At 40.1% G+C, this 17301-nt stretch overlaps 1 protein-coding gene across 2 annotated transcripts in view; it reads left to right on the forward strand.

Annotated features, from left to right (window-relative positions):
* Positions 1–17301, forward strand: part of BAZ1B (bromodomain adjacent to zinc finger domain 1B) — a 69039-nt gene that overhangs the window by 20124 nt on the left and 31614 nt on the right. For both annotated transcript variants that reach the window (XM_028109971.2, XM_028109970.2), the window contains exons 5-7: positions 4101–4222; positions 5822–6019; positions 14311–16012. In XM_028109971.2, the coding sequence (XP_027965772.1) occupies positions 4101–4222; positions 5822–6019; positions 14311–16012 (2022 nt within the window). The remainder of the gene's footprint in view (positions 1–4100; positions 4223–5821; positions 6020–14310; positions 16013–17301) is intronic.

Consider the following 17301-nt stretch of genomic DNA (forward strand, 5'->3'; position numbering starts at 1 on the left):
GCCCCCCCCAAAAGAAGATTTAAATCTCCCTGCACAATTAGGACCATTGGGAAGTCATTACCTCTGGCTGCTTAGAAATCTGTGCACGTACCTGTCTACCCAAGATGGGAAAGAAAGTTTGCTTTCCTTTTCTCTAAGTTGGAAATACGGAAGTAAGTGTGGAAAGAGGGTGATTGGAGTAGGAGGGGCTAATTCTATTTCTGTTTCTTTTCATATTATAAGCCAATGTGGTGCTTTTAAGGTACTTCCTTTTATCTATATTCTATAATTTAGGTCCATCTCAGATGGGAGCTGCCAGAATTGTGAAACAGTAAAAGTAATTTTTAGGGACCTGGAGAACTAACAGTGATGTTTTGAAAGTTGAGAAACTGAGATGATTCTTCCTGGGAGACTTTTCAGCCTCTGAGGCCTCCGTGTGTGTGTGTGTGTGTGTGTGTGTGTGTGTGTGTGTGTGTGTGTGTGTGTGTGTGTGTGTGTGTGTGTGTGTGTGTGTGTGTGTGTGTGTGTGTGTGTGTGTGTGTGTGTGTGTAAATAAGGAATTTGACTGGATCCCTTGTGTGTGTGTGTGTGTGTGTAAAATTTGACTGGATCCCTTTTCTCTCCAAAAATAGGAGCACCCTGGTTTGTGTATATAGATCTCTTTCCCCATGACTGTTCGGGGATTAAAGAGTTTCACCTCAATATTTAACTGGCACAAAGTTTGAGTTAGAATGTTACATTAAAATGTTCTGCTATCTGCCTTCCATTCTATTTTGTGTCTCCAGATGTTTAGGATACGTGCAGATGGTTTTAGAGGGCCGTCCTTATCTGGTCCCGAACTTCAGAGATCGTTGTGTAGCTGTTCCCCCCTAGCTGTTGATACTTTGGTTTTGTTTTCTACTCTGTATTATGAATGCTAATGTCTGAGTTTTTCAGTTTCTTTTTGACACTTAGTTTTATTTATTTATTTATTTTTTTAGTAATAGTTTGCAGTCTATTTTTTTTTAAGATTTTTATTTATTTATTTGACAGAGAGACAGCGAGAGAGGGAACACAAGCAGGGGGAGTGGGGGAAGGGACAAGCAGGCTTCCTGCTGAGCAGGGAGCCCGATGCAGGGCTCGATCCCAGGACCTTGGGACCATGACCTGAGCCAAAGGCAGATGCTTAACGACTGAGCCACCCAGGCGCCCCGACACTTAGTTTTATAATATGTGTGTTATTTACAGTTCCCTAGATTTGAGGTTGATAAATGTTTTGGTTAGGTGTTGGCTGATCTGTCTTCTAACATTTCTTTTCTTCTAGAATGAGGATCATTGGAATACCAGTGATGTGTTACAGCTGTTTGTTTTATACCTAAGCATTGTGTACCAGGAACTGCTGGTTTTAGGCTTTGGCTTATTTTTTAGAGTGTGTGCCTTAGTTTGGGTTTTAATTACTGGGATGTAATGTTATTGCTAGTATGTTGATAAGAGTAGTAGGTGGGCTAAATAATTGTTATGATGTATTCTGCATGTCTTCAAGGAAAAAATTGATTAGAATTTCCATAGAAATATGATAGGCAAATTCTAGTACAAAAAATATTTTCTTATCATGTGACTTGGCCTTTTACTTTGTGGGGGGAGAAGTAACGTGTTAGGGCAGGAACTTTTCAGCTTTGTGTTCCTAACCTTCTTGGTAGGACTCTCTTCCTCCATCTTAGAAGGGAGATCTCTTTTCTCTTGGCCAAGTTGCTTGTGGTTTGAATACCATTCCCTCTGGGATGCCTGTTTGGCTCATTCGGTTATGCCTTTGCCTCAGGTCATGATCCCAGGGTCCTGGGATCAAGTCCTGCATCAGGTCCTTGCTTGGCAGGGAGCCTGCTTCTCCCTCTGCCTGTCACTCCCCCTGCTTGTGCGCTGTCTCTCTCTCTCTCTCTCTCTCACACAAATAAAATCTTAAAAAAAAAAAAGTTAATACCATTCCCTCTTAGTTTCTCAAGGGCTGGGTAAACTTTTATTCTACCATATAATACACACACACACACACACACACACACGTGTGTGTGTGTGTGTGTATGTGTGTGTATTTTTTTAAGTAGGCTCCATGCCGAGCATGGAGCCCAATGCAGGGCTTGAACACACGACCCTGAGATCAAGACCTGAGCTGATATCAAGAGTTGGGCGCTCAACCAAGTGAGCCACCCAAGGGCCCCTCTACTATACAGTGTTTTAAACCCTCTTTCTAATGGTTCTTCTCAGCTTATAAACAAAGTCCCCTTTTCTAAAAACAAAAACATATTTTCTCTTGATCCTATTGTTCTATTTCTGTCTTACTTATTCACGTTAAGATTCTTGAGAATGTTGTCTCCACTTTCTGGCCATCAGTTTATTCCTTCTGCTGTTACAGTGTAACTCCTGCCTCTTTACTTCTGAAACTGTTCCTGATAAGCTTATAGGTGACCCCCCCCAATTGTAAAAATCACTCATTTCTCCTTTGTGTTTTACTTTTCTGTTCCATTTAACACTGTTGGTCACTCTCATATCTTTCAGCTTATTTGATACCATAGTCTCCCTAGGTTTCCCAACTACTTTTCAGGGGTGGGGGAGGGGTCGTTTGTTTTTTGTTTTTAAGTAATTCCTCTACCTAACGTGGGACTCAACTCATGACCCCGAGATCAAGAGTTGCACACTTTTCTGACTGAGGCAGGCAGGCGCCCTTACTTTTCTGTTTTGTTTTTTTTTTTAAACCTTTTTTCATCTACCATTCATTAAGTTATTTTTCATAGGATTTTGTTCTGTCTCCTTTTTATTTTTCTATACAAGGGTATTGTTATATTTCATTCCTGCCCACAGTTTAAATTCTTTTTTTTTTTTAAGATTTTATTTATTTATTTGACAGAGAGAGACACAGCGAGAGAAGGAACACAAACAGCAGCGGTGGGAGAGGGAGAAGCAGGCTTCCCGCCAGCCAGGGAGCCCGATGCGGGGCTCGATCCCAGGACTCTGGGATCATGACCTGAGCCGAAGGCAGACGCTTAACGACTGAGCCACCCAGGCGCCCCACAGTTTAAATTCTTAATCTGTATAAGAGCTGATGATTCCCAGACCCACATCAGCTTAACTCCTTAACTCTAGACCCAGTCTTCACATGCCTGTCCTAGGCAGTTCAAATTTTAACACCTGTAAGGCTAAATTGATCATCTTACTCTTTATGTTATCTTCCCAAGGCATGTCAACAAGAATTGTCCTGCTGTTCTTTCAGCATTCTCTTACTCAGTTAATGACCCCCTCATCTCCTTGGTCCCTAAGGCAGAAAACTTGGAAGCTGTTAGCATTTCCACATCTAGTTGGTTACCAAGTCTGTCTTCTAAATGCCTCTCGACTCTTTCAGCCTCCATTCCAGTTACATTAATTCAGATGTTTAGTGCTTTATCTTATGATTCCTGATATTCAGTCTCACCTGCCCTTTTCATTCGTTTTCTAACTGCTGGAAGTGTTTCTTTTAATTTTTTCATGATAGTGATCTTTCACAGCATATATCCAGTTAGTCAGATGGGAAATCCTTTGTTTCCTTAGTGCCTACGGGACACATTCCAGTCTCTTTAAATGGCATTCAGTGTTGGGGCACCTGGCTGCCTTAGTCGGTAGAGCATGTGACTTGATCTTAGGGTTGTGGGTACAAGCCCCACATTGGACATGGAGCCTACTTTAAAAAAATAATAATAAATGGAATACAATTTTATTTATAGTTTGGACCCTACTTACCTCTTTGGTCTGAAGTTTTTACTGTAGTCTAGATCATAGTCACCTCCCTCGTTGCTTATAGTCTCTGAACAAGTCTTACTCTTTCTAGGCCCTTTCCTTTGCCTATCTTCCAGACCAAATTAGACATTGCTTCTCTTTCCTATCACGGTACTTTTTTGTGCCAATCTCTATTACAGTCGTTTATCACATTGTAATGTAATTTTTGTAGACTCATAGACTTTATCTGCTTGAGGTAAGTAAGGACTTTATGATTCATCTTTGTGCCCCATCACTCAGTGCCTAGTGCAGAGTAGGTGTTCATTAAGAATACTAGTAATGAATGAATGGATAAAATTAAAGACTTGTTTTTTTCACTAATTTTCTGTTGATTTGACTAGGTGACAGAGCACGTAGATCTCCACGAAAACTCCCTACTTCATTAAAAAAAGGAGAAAGGAAATGGGCTCCACCAAAATTTCTGCCTCACAAATATGATGTGAAATTACAAAATGAAGATAAGGTTAGTTGGCACTTTGTATTAGACCTTTTACATGTAGTAAATGTTACTTCAGAAAATATACGGCTAGTTTTCTCAGAGAAAATGTGCTAAAAAAAAATGGGAATGAATGTGTTTCTACAACAAATTCTGAGGGGTTTTCTAGTCTTTGTAATTATGACCTTAAGTTAAATTGTCTTTTTTCCCTAGGATATAGCATGATTTTTTTCTTTTAATATGAATTATTAGGGTGTAAGAATAATTTGCATTTGAGCTTCAAACTCAGTTTGAAAAATAAGAATCAGTTCCCAGCAGTTAAGGACTTTCCCCAGGTAATAGCTCTTCCCAGTTAAAAATAAAGCAATTTGTAATATACTTAAACTCGGAAACTGAGTAGTCAGTTCTAATCAATGCTTTTATAAGGAATATGTGAAGCTACTAATCTAAGACAGTAAATACCTTTAAGATGACTTAGTGCTTTGTTTTATTGATTCTAAGGTTTATATTTTTTAATACATCTGGAATCATGATACATCCTTTTTTTTTTTAAGATTTATTTATTTTGGGGGGCGTGGGGGGGCACCGAGGGAGAGGCTCCATCCCACGACCCATGAGATCATGACCTGAGCTGAAACCAAGAATTGGACGCTTAACCAACTGAGCCACCCAGGTGCCCCTGGTGGTTAGCTTTTAAGTGACTTTTAAAAATAGTATTCTATACCTACTAATTTGTAACTTTTTTCATTTACTATGTGGTAAACATCTGTGATGTCATTAAATTTTTTTCCAAAACAGTATTTTCAACTTGTAGGGTGTATGATAGTCACCAGGGGAGTTTATTAAAAATATAGATTCCCAGGCTGTACTGCCAGAGATACTTCTGATTCAGTAAGTTTGGGGCCCAAGCATCTGCATTTTAATAGCACCCTAGATGATTCTGAAAAATTTGTCCTGATTAAGAAACATTTTTCCCCTATGGTTGTATATTATATGATTGTATATGTTACATGCAGTATATTAGATATAATTATTTGTTTATAATGGTTGCATTCATTATATGGATATATTTTAATTTAAAAAATGATTCCCTTACTGACATACCTTTATGTAGTTTTTCCCTTCTGTTTTTGTTTTTCCTTTTATAAGCAGTCGATGATGACTATCCATTTACTTCTGAATTCTTAACAAGAGGAATTGCTGGTTCAGGGGCACCTGGGTGGTTCAGTTGGTTAAGTGTCTGCTTTCAGCTCAGGTCATGATCCCAGGGTCCTGGGATTGAGCTCCGCATCAGACTACCTGCTCAGTGGGGAGTCCGCTTCTCCCTCTCCCTCTGCCTGTCCACCCCACTAATGCTCTCTCTCAAATAAATAAATAAAATCTTAAAAAAAAAAAAGGAATTGCTGGTTCAATGGGTATGCACATTTTTAGGACTTTGATACATACTGGTAAATTGCCTAGGGATGTGTTTAACATCTGTCTCTGAAAATTATTCTTTTGGTTTCACCTAGCTTATAGCCATATTTTATAGAGGGAATTATTTTTCTGGAGAGAAGATAAATCTTTGTTCTCAGTGGTTAATTGCTTTTTATCCCAGTGGTAAGTTATTTATATTTGTTAACCTAGATCATCAGTAATGTGCCAGCAGACAGCTTAATTCGTACAGAACGCCCACCAAATAAGGAGATACTTCGATACTTTATACGGCATAATGCGTTACGGGCTGGTACTGGTGAAAATGCACCATGGGTGGTAGAAGACGAATTGGTGAAGAAATATTCCCTCCCTAGCAAGTTCAGTGACTTTTTACTTGATCCATACAAGGTAAGGTCACTATTAATTTTTGAACAGCAAAGTAGAACACTGTTAGAGGAGTTTGTTTTCTCTGGTAGCTCCAATTAGATGAGATTTTGAGCTTTTAAATCAGAAAATGGATATAGAAAATTTCAAATCTATTTTATGTAGGTGATGATGTGGGGTTGGTATTGAATATCTCCCCTAATTCAGTTTATTTTTTATTATGGTTGCATAATTAAAAAAAAAGAACACACACACATACTTTTTTTGCCTCAGATTCTTCTTGGAATGAGGTATGGTATAAATAGAAAAAACAATTTGTGTATCAGATAAAATGATCAAACACACCAGCGGCCTTGAAAACTTGAAATGAGTATTACTGTGTATGACAGATTAGTAGAAAGTCTAGCATTTCCCTCTTCAGAATTGTGTTGGGGTTTTTTTTTGTTAATTCATTTGATCTTCAAAACATTTCTTATGAAGTCATGGGGAGGGGATGGGTGTGTGTGTGTGAGTATAATCTTAACTTTCCATATGCAGAAGCTGAGACTAGTCTAATTAGAACCAACAGAAAGTAAAATGACAAAAGTCAAGACATTGGCCTCAGATTTCTGATTGTCTTTTTCATCTCAGGGTTTCTCCAATAAGATTTTTTAAATGTAGGTTTTGAGAGTATTTGTGTCTTTCATGGCATGTTTGCTCATTTGCATACTGATAGTTCATCTTGGTCTTAGGGCCATACTGGGACAGGGATGGGGTTGCTGATCCATTAAAGCTAAGTCAGAGTTCCATGATTGTTTTTTCTCCTTCCTTTTCATTTTGAAAAACTAAGCACATCTGGAGTCATACAACTAAATTACCTCAATTATTTTAGGTTAATTTGCTGACAAAGGTATATTGAGAAATAATTTTATTTCTCCAACCATAGTTTAGTACTTAGCATGTTTTCTTATTCCACACCAGCATGACCAAGCATTTTCTTCCTGTGCTCTTTAAATTTTTATTTGCATAAAAAGAAAACTTTAGAAATTAATTTGTTTTTTCTAGATTAGGACTAAAGTTTCTATGGAACTTTGGTAAACCTAAATTTTTTTATTTACTGAGGGGAAATTTTAATTCTTTGTCATTTTATTGCTCTAGAGTTTTGGAGCTGTGATAACGGCTTTCAGTGGTTACAATATAAGATTATTATCTTTACTGTATGAAAATCCTATACAGGGGTGCCTGGGTGGCTCAGTCGTTAAGCGTCTGCTTAAAATCTTAAAAAAAAAAGAAAGAAAAAATCCTATACAGAATTAACTCTGAATGGTTTTTTTTTTTTTTTAAAGATTTTATTTACTTATTTGACAGAGAGAGACATAGGGAGACAGACGCTCAACCGACTGAGCCACCCAGGTGCCCCTGCTCTGAATGAGTTTTATACTCTTGGATCATTTGAGTCCTTAAATATTTTCCTTTTTTTTTTTTAAGATTTTATTTATTTGACAGAGACACAGCGAGAGAGGGAACACAAGCAGGGGGAGTGGGAGAGGGAGAAGCAGGCCTCCTGCTGAGCAGGGAGCCGGATGTGGGGCTCGATCCCAGGACCCTGGGACCATGACCTGAGCCAAAGGCAGACGCTTAACGACTGAGCCACCCAGGCGTCCCAATATTTTCCTCTTTTTAAATCTTACAGCTCTTACGTATTTTCGTTTAGTGATTCAAGTATGAATAACATAAAAGAAAGACAGTATTATTTATGTGTAAAAGATCTTGGTACTTTTATTAGAACAAAAAAGCCGATCCACACTTTTTGTAAGGAGCCAGAGACTAGAATTCCAGGAACTTATATCTTAAAAAGTGGTTTCTGAAGAAATCAGCTACTCTCAAATTTTCTTTTTTTTTTTTTAAGATTTTTTTTTTTTTATTTATTTGAGAGAGAGAGAGAGAATGAGAGACAGCATGAGAGGGAAGAGGGTCAGAGGAAGAAGCAGACTCCCCGCTGAGCAGGGAGCCCGATGCGGGACTCGATCCCGGGACTCCAGGATCATGACCTGAGCCGAAGGCAGTCGCTTAACCAACTGAGCCACCCAGGCGCCCTACTCTCAAATTTTCTAACAAGGGCTTAAGATACTAACTTAATGGAATTCGGCTATAATTAAGATTGAGACTAGGAAGTATAAGTTTGTTTGGACTGAAGTTCTGTAAGTGATTCTGCTTAGTCAGAGAACTTGAGACTCGTAGAATACCAGTCTACACAATAATTCTTATTCCCCAATACCATTTGACATTTCCCTGATTTTGCTTCCTGAGTTTTGCATGGAAGTGTTTTTCCTGTTTGTAGCTTTTTTTTTTTTTTTTTAAGATTTTATTTATTTATTTGACAGAGAGAGACACAGCGAGAGAGGGAACACAAGCAGGGGGGGAGTGGGAGAGGGAGAAGCAGGCTTCCTGCGGAGCAGGGAGCCCGATGCAGGGCTCAATCCCAGGACCCTGGGATCATGACTTGAGTCGAAGGCAGACACTTAAGGACTGAGCCATCCAGGCGCTCCTGTTTGTAGTTTTCTTAAAGAATTTAGAGCATCTCAGGACAGAATACAGGAAAGACACGGATAAGGAGACCATAAAACAATATTTTGGATTCTTTCCTCATTTTAAGTAATGTATTGAGGATTCAAGTTGATCACATACGATCTGCCTTTCCCAAAGGCAATAGGTTTAAAAATTTTTTTTCTCTCTTCATCTTCTCTTTGGTTTTCATAGAATTTCATGTTCTGCTAGGCTGCCAAATGCAGCTGCTGTGGAGAGAAAGGAGACCTGGAGAAGAAGCAAGTTCTGAGCAGTAGTTTAAGGAAAGGACGGATGGGGATCCTAGGTGGGAGAGAAGAAAGTTATTTAGAGATTTGGAACTTGGAGTGTTATGTGAGTAGGGCCTGATGTGATGATGAGAGTGTGTTTATGGTCTTGTAAACTCTAGAACATAAATTTCTTGAATGTGAGAACTATCTTACTCATTTCATGTTCTGTAATATTTGGCATAGGTGTAATAGCTATGTGGCTAGTGAATTCATCTCTTTAAGAAGTATCACTTGGGCCCCTGGGTGGCTCAGTTGGTTAAGCGACTGCCTTCAGCTCAGGTCATGATTCTGGAGTCCCGGGATCGAGTTCCACATCGGGCTCCCTGCTCAGTGAGGAGCCTGCTTCTCCCTCTGACCCTCTTCCCTCTCGTGCTCTCTATCTCTCATTCTCTCTCTCTCAAATAAATAAAATTAAAAAAAAAAAAAGGAATCACTTGTTGAGAAAAATGCAACAGACAGTTGAGTTTAGGGATAGTGACTTGGGGGAATGATTTACAAGGCATTTGTGTGTTAACTGTTATCTAAGGTGAAATCTGCCATCTTGTCTCATTGCCCTTTGGTAATACATTGCAGCTGTAGTGTTTTGTTCCTTAGTCTCCAGTGTTTGAACACTTGTTTCAGGCTGGTATATCCTAGTAGGGAAGCTTTTGGATAGAGATGTAACAACTAGGGCGCCTGGGTGGCTCAGTTGGTTAAGCGACTGCCTTCGGCTCAGGTCATGATCCTGGAGTCCTGGGATCGAGTCCCACATCGGGCTCCCTGCTCGGCAGGGAGTCTGCTTCTCCCTCTGACCCTCTTCCCTCTCGTGCTCTCTATCTCTCATTCTCTCTCTCTCAAATAAAAAAATAAAATCTTTAAAAAAAAAAAAAAGATGTAACAACTAAATACTGCTTTTTTAAGACCTTTGGAATCCTGGCATAATTTGGACTGATTTAATAGGGTTTTTAATGCATTTTAAGAATATTTTATTTTGAAATAATTTCATACAAAAAAGTAGACAAATTACAATGAAGAATTTCTTCTGTACACCTTTGAGTGAATTCCTCAAATGGAATGTTAACCTTTACCACATTTGTTTTATTATTTTCTCTCTTTTCAGACACACAAATTATTTTTTTCTGAGCCACTGAGAATGCCCTTTCACTTGAATATGCTTCCTAAAGACAAGGATATTTTTTTTCTTTTCTTTTTTAAGATTTTATTTGTTTATTTGGGAGAGCGTGAGAGCATCGGAGGAGGGGCAGAAGGAGAGGGAGAGAATCTCAAGCAGACTCCGGGCTGAGCTCAGAGCCCATTGTGGGGCTCAGTCTCATGACCCTGAGATCATGACCTGAGCCGAAACCAAGAGTTGGATGCTTAGCTCCCTGAGCCACCCAGGCACCCCAAGGGCAAGGATATTTTCTAACGTAACTATAGTACAGTTGGCAAAATCAGGAAGTTAGTATTGAAACACTAGTATTATCTGTAGTCCTTACACAGATTTTGAAAATTGTCCCAGTACTGCCCTTTTAGCCAAAAAAATATTGGTTTGGTTTTAGTAGGATCCAGTGTAGTATCATGTATTATACTTCCTTGTTTTGTGACTTGTTAGGACTCTGATCTGGAGCCATCTCTCAGCTTTTGTCTTTCAAGAACCTTGACTTTTTTAAGAATACAAGCCAATCACTTTTGTGTGATACTTCTCAATTTGTGGTTATTTCCATATGATTGTATTCAGGCTATGGATTTTGGGTAGAAGTACCACAGAATTGTTGTGTTCTTAGTGAATCATATCAGAAGGTACACGATGTAATTTTGTCTCATTACTAGTGATGTTAATTAAATATTTTTAAAGATGTTTCTTATCTCTTCTAATTAATGTTTCAAGTAAGTGTTTATGGTTTAAATTTTTTCTTTAAATACATTTGCCTCTTGAATTTTATTTGAGTTAGAGAAGCACTTTAAAAAATAAATTATGTTAACTTTAAGAGCACTTAAACCTATTTTATGGCAACATATTTTGCACTTTGGCTGATAAAGACATCTGGAAATTGAGGCAAGCCTGCTGTGCGAATGTTGCTATGAAACTGCTACCATGGCTCCTTGAGTGAATGAGAAGAGTGGAGTAAGAATCAGAATATAGATTGCCAAAGTTTTCCAGTTCAGGGTTTTTGCTGCTTACTGTTAAGTTAAATTTAGCATCTGAATGAGGTGCTAGAAATAAAGTTTTTTCATTTGTATCTTATTAGATTTCCTTATTTGTTGTGGTGGTTTGTTTCGGGTGACAGGGAACAAGGTATAGAATTGTAGTTGTTGAGTCATTCATAAATACTTCGTTCCTGTTTAGCATTTAGGAAGGGCCTTTGCCTAAAACCTACACACAATACTGCTATTTCAGTGTCCATTCTTTTCTCCCTCCCTGTGCACTACACTGGTAGATTACTTATGCTGAATGGGGGATAGGGGAGACCCTTAGCACATAAGTGGTTTTATACTTTTTCAGATCCCCCTGAGTCCAGCCATGCCGGCTCCCATTTGGCTGTGACTGCCCAGCATGCCCTATGCTGAGATGATCCAGTTACTGAAGGACTGCTCAAGCGGGGAGCTGGCCTGTTGGGAGGGGGTTGGGTGAGTTAATTTCTTTCATTTTTAAGAAAAAATTATATGGTGTGGTTTGGCAAAAAAACACACACCTTATAAATAAAAATAGGTTGCTGGACCCTCTTATGGCTAAGCTATCCCAGCTTTTCCTTATATCATTTCTGCATAATATAATGCTTCTAAGTAGAAGAAATTTAAAGAACCTTATGATAATTTGAGTGACTTTTAAATAGAAAAAGAATCAGTAAATTAAGAAGTGGCCCTTTTAATAGACCCTATTAAAAGATACCTTTTTAAAATGGTAAAAATGAAACATAGTCTCACAGTAGTCTCCTTTTTAGTGATAAATTTCATTTTAATGACTTTAAATATAGCCTGTTATCCTGAGCATTAGAAGTAGTATCAACCTCTATACTCTGAAGATTTTCCAAGACTAGTTGAAGAGGATGGTTAACTTTTGGAAGGCACATATTTGTCTTTGATTTCTGCCGGGGTAGCTTTGGGCCTTCTTCTATGATTTGTAGGGTGATTTCTTTTCTTTTTTTTTTTTTTAAGATTTTATTTATTTGAGAGAGAATGAGAGATAGCACGAGAGGGAAGAGGGTCAGAGGGAGAAGCAGACTCCCTGCTGAGCAGGGAGCCCGACGTGGGACTCGATCCCGGCACTCCAGGATCATGACCTGAGCCGAAGGCAGTCGCTTAACCAACTGAGCCACCCAGGCGCCCGTGTAGGGTGATTTCTGAAACACTGTTCTCTTTGGAGTATTGCTACCATTACTGTCCCATCAGGAGAGAGTCTCACATAAGTCATCTTTGCTTATTCATTTTAGCATTTTGAAATCTAGTTCTGGGGAAACAGAACTAGGAAATTCTGCTTCTGGAGAAAGTATCCCCCGAGTTATGGAGAGATGCTGTTTATATTCCGTAAACTATGAAAGCTCTTTGTCCGCCAATACTGAGGACGATAATTGGGGAACAGAAACAGCCAGCTGGAGGAACAATAATCTGTAATTGCCTGTAGTCCTTAAAAGGCAGGTTGGCCTTTGAAGTTAGATAGAGACAGCCAGAAGGATATTAGGTATAGTCCGCTCATTTGTTGCAGACCAGATTTCTCCTACTCCTGCTTTGGTTCTTGGAGTTTATCTGATGATTATATCTGTAATGTTTAAATCTTATTTGACATTGCAGTACAGCTTATTAAATTTTGCCATACCTGTTTGGTTACGCCTGACAGGAACGTAGGTGTTCCTCCATGTCCTCTTTGGGATTACTTTTTTTTTTTTTTTAAGATTTTGGGATTACTTTTGCCGTGGCACTTCCCTCGCCCTTTTCATGGGGCTCACAATTTCGTCTTCAGTAGTCTGTAGCTGCTTCCTTGCCTGCAGTGTCCTCTTGTGCTGACCTGCTGCTTCCATGTTGCTTCTGTGAAGTTCATCCTTACCACTCAGAAACCTCGAGTTAGGTTCAAGTCTCCAAGTGTCCTCTATGCTTAGTTGCTTTTGGTAACAGAAATCACATCTTCTGGAGGTTATCTAGTCTCCCTCCTGCTCACTTGAATTTTTGTGAAATTGGCTCTACTTTTTCACTGCTTGGTTAGTATTTCATTTAGTCTTCGGTTTAGCTTTTTTCTTTGTAATTACATTCTTGAAAGTTCCAAAATCAGCAGTTGGGTTTGTTTGTTTTTTTTAAACACACACTTCAACAGAAACAATGGTATTATGACAAGTTGACTGGGTTCTAGCCTGTTAACTAATTCTCTCTGAGGGGGACATGGTGGAGATGTGTGTCCAGGGGAGAGGGAAGTGAATGGACTAAGGGACGATATCACGTCATTACTGGGTGGCATTCAGGATGCATTTGCAGTACCTGGTTCTGAATTTAAAGTGAGACCACACACCGTCTTTGTATCTTCTATTCCAGTCATGGGTAAGCTGAACATGTTCAGGCCAGAGGTAGCCCGGTATAATAGAGCAGAAGAGACAAGGGAAGGGAAGCATAGGTTTATGTAAGACTGATTATAACAACGGACTGGAATTTAATGCGGGTAAAAAGGACAAGGAAGTGAGCATGGGGAAAGTGTAGTTGAATTAATGGATGTAAGGTTCTGGCGGGATTAAGGATTGTAGAGTTGGGCTCATAGAGGGAGTGAAGTTGAAGTTTATGAAGGGACCATGAAAGAGAAGTGTATGAGATTGGGAATGTAGAGGGCTTACAGTTAACGTATTCATGGGGGAATGAGTTCTTGATGGGGAGAGAACAAAGGGAGTTTGAGGAGCCAGGGCCAGGGGCAGGAGGGCTCCCTGTTTGTGAGCAGTGATTTGTTGTTGTGGTGGTGATGGTGGTGGTATTTTTAATAAAATATGCTTCTGCATTTAGACAAAAAAGACTTAAAGTAGTATACTTTCTACTTAAAAGCATATAATGCTACCAGTTGGACCAGAGGTTTAAAGGCTTAGAAATCCAGAGTAGTTCTTGATTAACTCCTTAGATGTTGCCATTATCTAGATCAGGTATCTTCAGTCTGGGATCCATGCATGCCCTCTGAAATTGTACGCATAATTTTTGTGTGTTGCTTCTGGGGAAAGGGTTCACAGATTTCATTAAAGTGTTCAAGAATTGCTTGCACTGGTTGTCTGGTAACAGAAAACTAGTTCATAGCAAAAATGTGTAATTGTAGAGTATAGATTTTTAAGTCTGGGTATCAAGAGAATTTTGTATTGATGTGGCCAAAACATTAGCGAACATTCATGTCTTTGTTTCTTCAGGGACATAGTGTCTGTGGACAGAAATGAATGTATAGCTTTACCTGGTTAGCTGGGGAAGAGGGCCTGTGTGATGCTTAAATACTGCTTCTTCAAATTAGTTTTTAAAATTAATTTTGCTCTTGTTCTTAAATTCTAGTATATGACTCTCAACCCTTCTACTAAGAGGAAGAATACTGGATCCCCAGACAGGAAGCCCTCAAAAAAATCCAAGACAGACAACTCTTCTCTGAGTTCACCACTAAACCCCAAGTTATGGTGTCATGTACACTTGAAGAAATCCTTGAATGGCTCGCCACTCAAAGTGAAGAACTCCAAAAATTCCAAATCTCCAGAAGAACATTTGGAAGAAGTGATGAAGATGATGTCACCCAACAAGCTACATGCTAACTTTCACATTCCTAAGAAGGGCCCACCTGCCAAGAAATCGGGGAAGCACAGTGATAAACCTTTGAAAGCGAAGGGCAGAAGCAAAGGCATCCTTAATGGACAGAAATCTACAGGTAATTCCAAATCTCCCAAAAAGGGCTTGAAGACTCCTAAAACCAAAATGAAGCAGATGACTTTGTTGGATATGGCTAAAGGCACTCAGAAGATGACACGAGCCCCACGGAACTCTGGGGGTACAGCCAGGTCATCTAGTAAACCCCACAAACATCTGCCTCCTGCTGCCCTACACCTTATTGCCTACTACAAAGAAAACAAAGACAGGGAGGACAAGAAGAGTGCCCTGTCCTGTGTTATCTCCAAAACAGCTCGTCTTCTCTCTAGCGAAGATAGAGCTCGTCTCCCAGAAGAGCTGCGAAGTATTGTTCAAAAACGCTTTGAGCTTCTAGAGCACAAAAAGCGGTGGGCCTCTATGTCTGAAGAGCAGCGCAAAGAATATTTGAAAAAGAAACGAGAGGAGCTGAAAGAAAAGTTGAAGGAGAAAGCCAAGGAGCGGAGAGAGAAAGAAATGCTTGAGAAACTAGAAAAACAGAAGAGGTATGAGGACCAAGAGTTAACCGGCAAAAGCCTTCCAGCTTTTAGATTGGTGGATACCCCTGAAGGGCTGCCCAACACACTCTTTGGGGATGTGGCCATGGTGGTGGAGTTCTTGAGCTGTTACTCGGGGCTACTCTTACCAGATGCTCAGTATCCCATTACTGCTGTGTCTCTCATGGAAGCCTTGAGTGCAGAAAAAGGCGGTTTTTTATACCTGAATAGAGTGTTGGTCATCCTCTTACAGACCTTATTACAGGACGAAATAGCGGAAGACTATGGTGAATTGGGAATGAAGCTGTCAGAAATCCCTCTGACTCTCCATTCTGTTTCAGAGCTGGTGCGGCTCTGCTTGCGCAGATCTGACGTTCAGGAAGAAAGTGAGGGCTCCGACGCAGATGACAATAAAGATTCAGCACCATTTGAGGACAATGAGGTACAAGATGAGTTCCTAGAGAAGCTGGAGACCTCAGAGTTTTTTGAATTAACGTCGGAAGAGAAGCTCCAGATCCTGACCGCACTCTGCCACCGCATCCTCATGACGTACTCCGTGCAGGACCACATGGAAACCAGACAGCAGATGTCTGCAGAGCTGTGGAAAGAACGGCTTGCTGTACTGAAGGAAGAGAATGATAAGAAGAGAGCAGAGAAACAGAAGAGGAAAGAAATGGAAGCCAGAAACAAGGAAAATGGAAAAGAGGAGAATGGGCTAGGCAAACCTGATAGGAAAAAAGAGGTGGTGAAGTTTGAGCCCCAGGTAGACCTGGGAGCTGAAGACATGATCAGTGCTGTGAAGAGCAGGCGGCTGCTCGCCATCCAGGCCAAAAAGGAGCGTGAAATCCAGGAGAGAGAGATGAAAGGTAAAACCTTGTGTTGAGAGCAGAAGGGAAACCCTTTAGAAGATAGTAGAAGGAAGGAAATTGCCAAGGGAATGGTAGAGGCTCTGTTTGTCTTAACTCTTCAGTTATTTCGGGTTGTGGTAGCCCAGACCCCACTGGGTGTGTAATACTCCAGTGGGAGTGTGCAGCCTGGCCTTCTGCGGCTAATGATGGTTTGACTTGGATTAATGTGATGGTGGCATCTTCTCTGGATTTAGTGAAGGACTAAAATCACAAATCGATGTAGTGGAAAGAATATAGGACTTGGGAATTGCTGGGCTGGTTTCAAACCCTACCTCTGACTTAGCTGTAATCTTTTGGGCAAGTTACTTATCTATGCCTCAGTGTCCTTCTGTGCTCATTAAGATTGTTGTAACACTTAAATGACAAGGTATTTGAAGCCCTCAGCACAGTTGCCAACTCAGATATTAATTTTTCCCTTATTATGTTGTAAGAATGTAAAAATTTGGGGCTTTGATAGCACCATCAAATCTGAACTTTTTTTTTTAAAGATTTATTTATTTGAGAAAGAGAGTGTGTAGAGGGAGGGGCAGAGGGAAAGGGAGAGAGAAAATCAGACTCTGCGCTGAGCGCAGAGCCCCTTGTGGGGCTTCATATCACAACCCTGAGGATCATGACCAGAGCCAAAACCAAAAGTCGGATGCTTGAGTAACTGTGCCACCCAGGCACCCCAGAACGGAACATTTTTAATTTTTATTTACTTTTTAAGATTTTATTTATTTATTTGACAGAGAGACAGACAGAGAGAGAGGGAACACAAGCAGGGGGAGTGGGAGAGGGAGAAGCAGGCTCCCCACTGAGCAAGGATCCCTATGCGGGGCTTGATCCCAGGACCCCGGGATCATGACTTGAGCCAAAGGCAGATGCTTAACAACTGAGCCACCCAGGTGCCCCTCTGAACATTTTTTAAACAGCTTTATTAAATAGTTCACATACCATACAACTTGTCTATTTGTAACATAACTCATTGTTTTTATTTATTTATTTATTTATTTTTAAAGATTTTATTTATTTGAAAGAGAGAATGAGAGAGAGAGAGCGCATGAGAGGGGGGAGGGTCAGAGGGAGAAGCAGACTCCCTGCCAAGCAGGGAGCCCGATGCGGGACTCGATTCCGTGACTCCAGGATCATGACCTGAGCTGAAGGCAGGCGCTTAACCGACTGAGCCACCCAGGCGCCCAACTCATTGTTTTTAATATACTCACAGATATGTGCAACTTTCATCACAATTTTAGAATACATCTTTTCAA

Source organism: Eumetopias jubatus, unplaced genomic scaffold, assembly GCF_037043125.1.
Source record: "Eumetopias jubatus isolate StellerSeaLion01/CBP00866 unplaced genomic scaffold, mEumJub1_p1.0 scaffold_12, whole genome shotgun sequence".
NCBI classification, from domain to species: domain Eukaryota; kingdom Metazoa; phylum Chordata; class Mammalia; order Carnivora; family Otariidae; genus Eumetopias; species Eumetopias jubatus.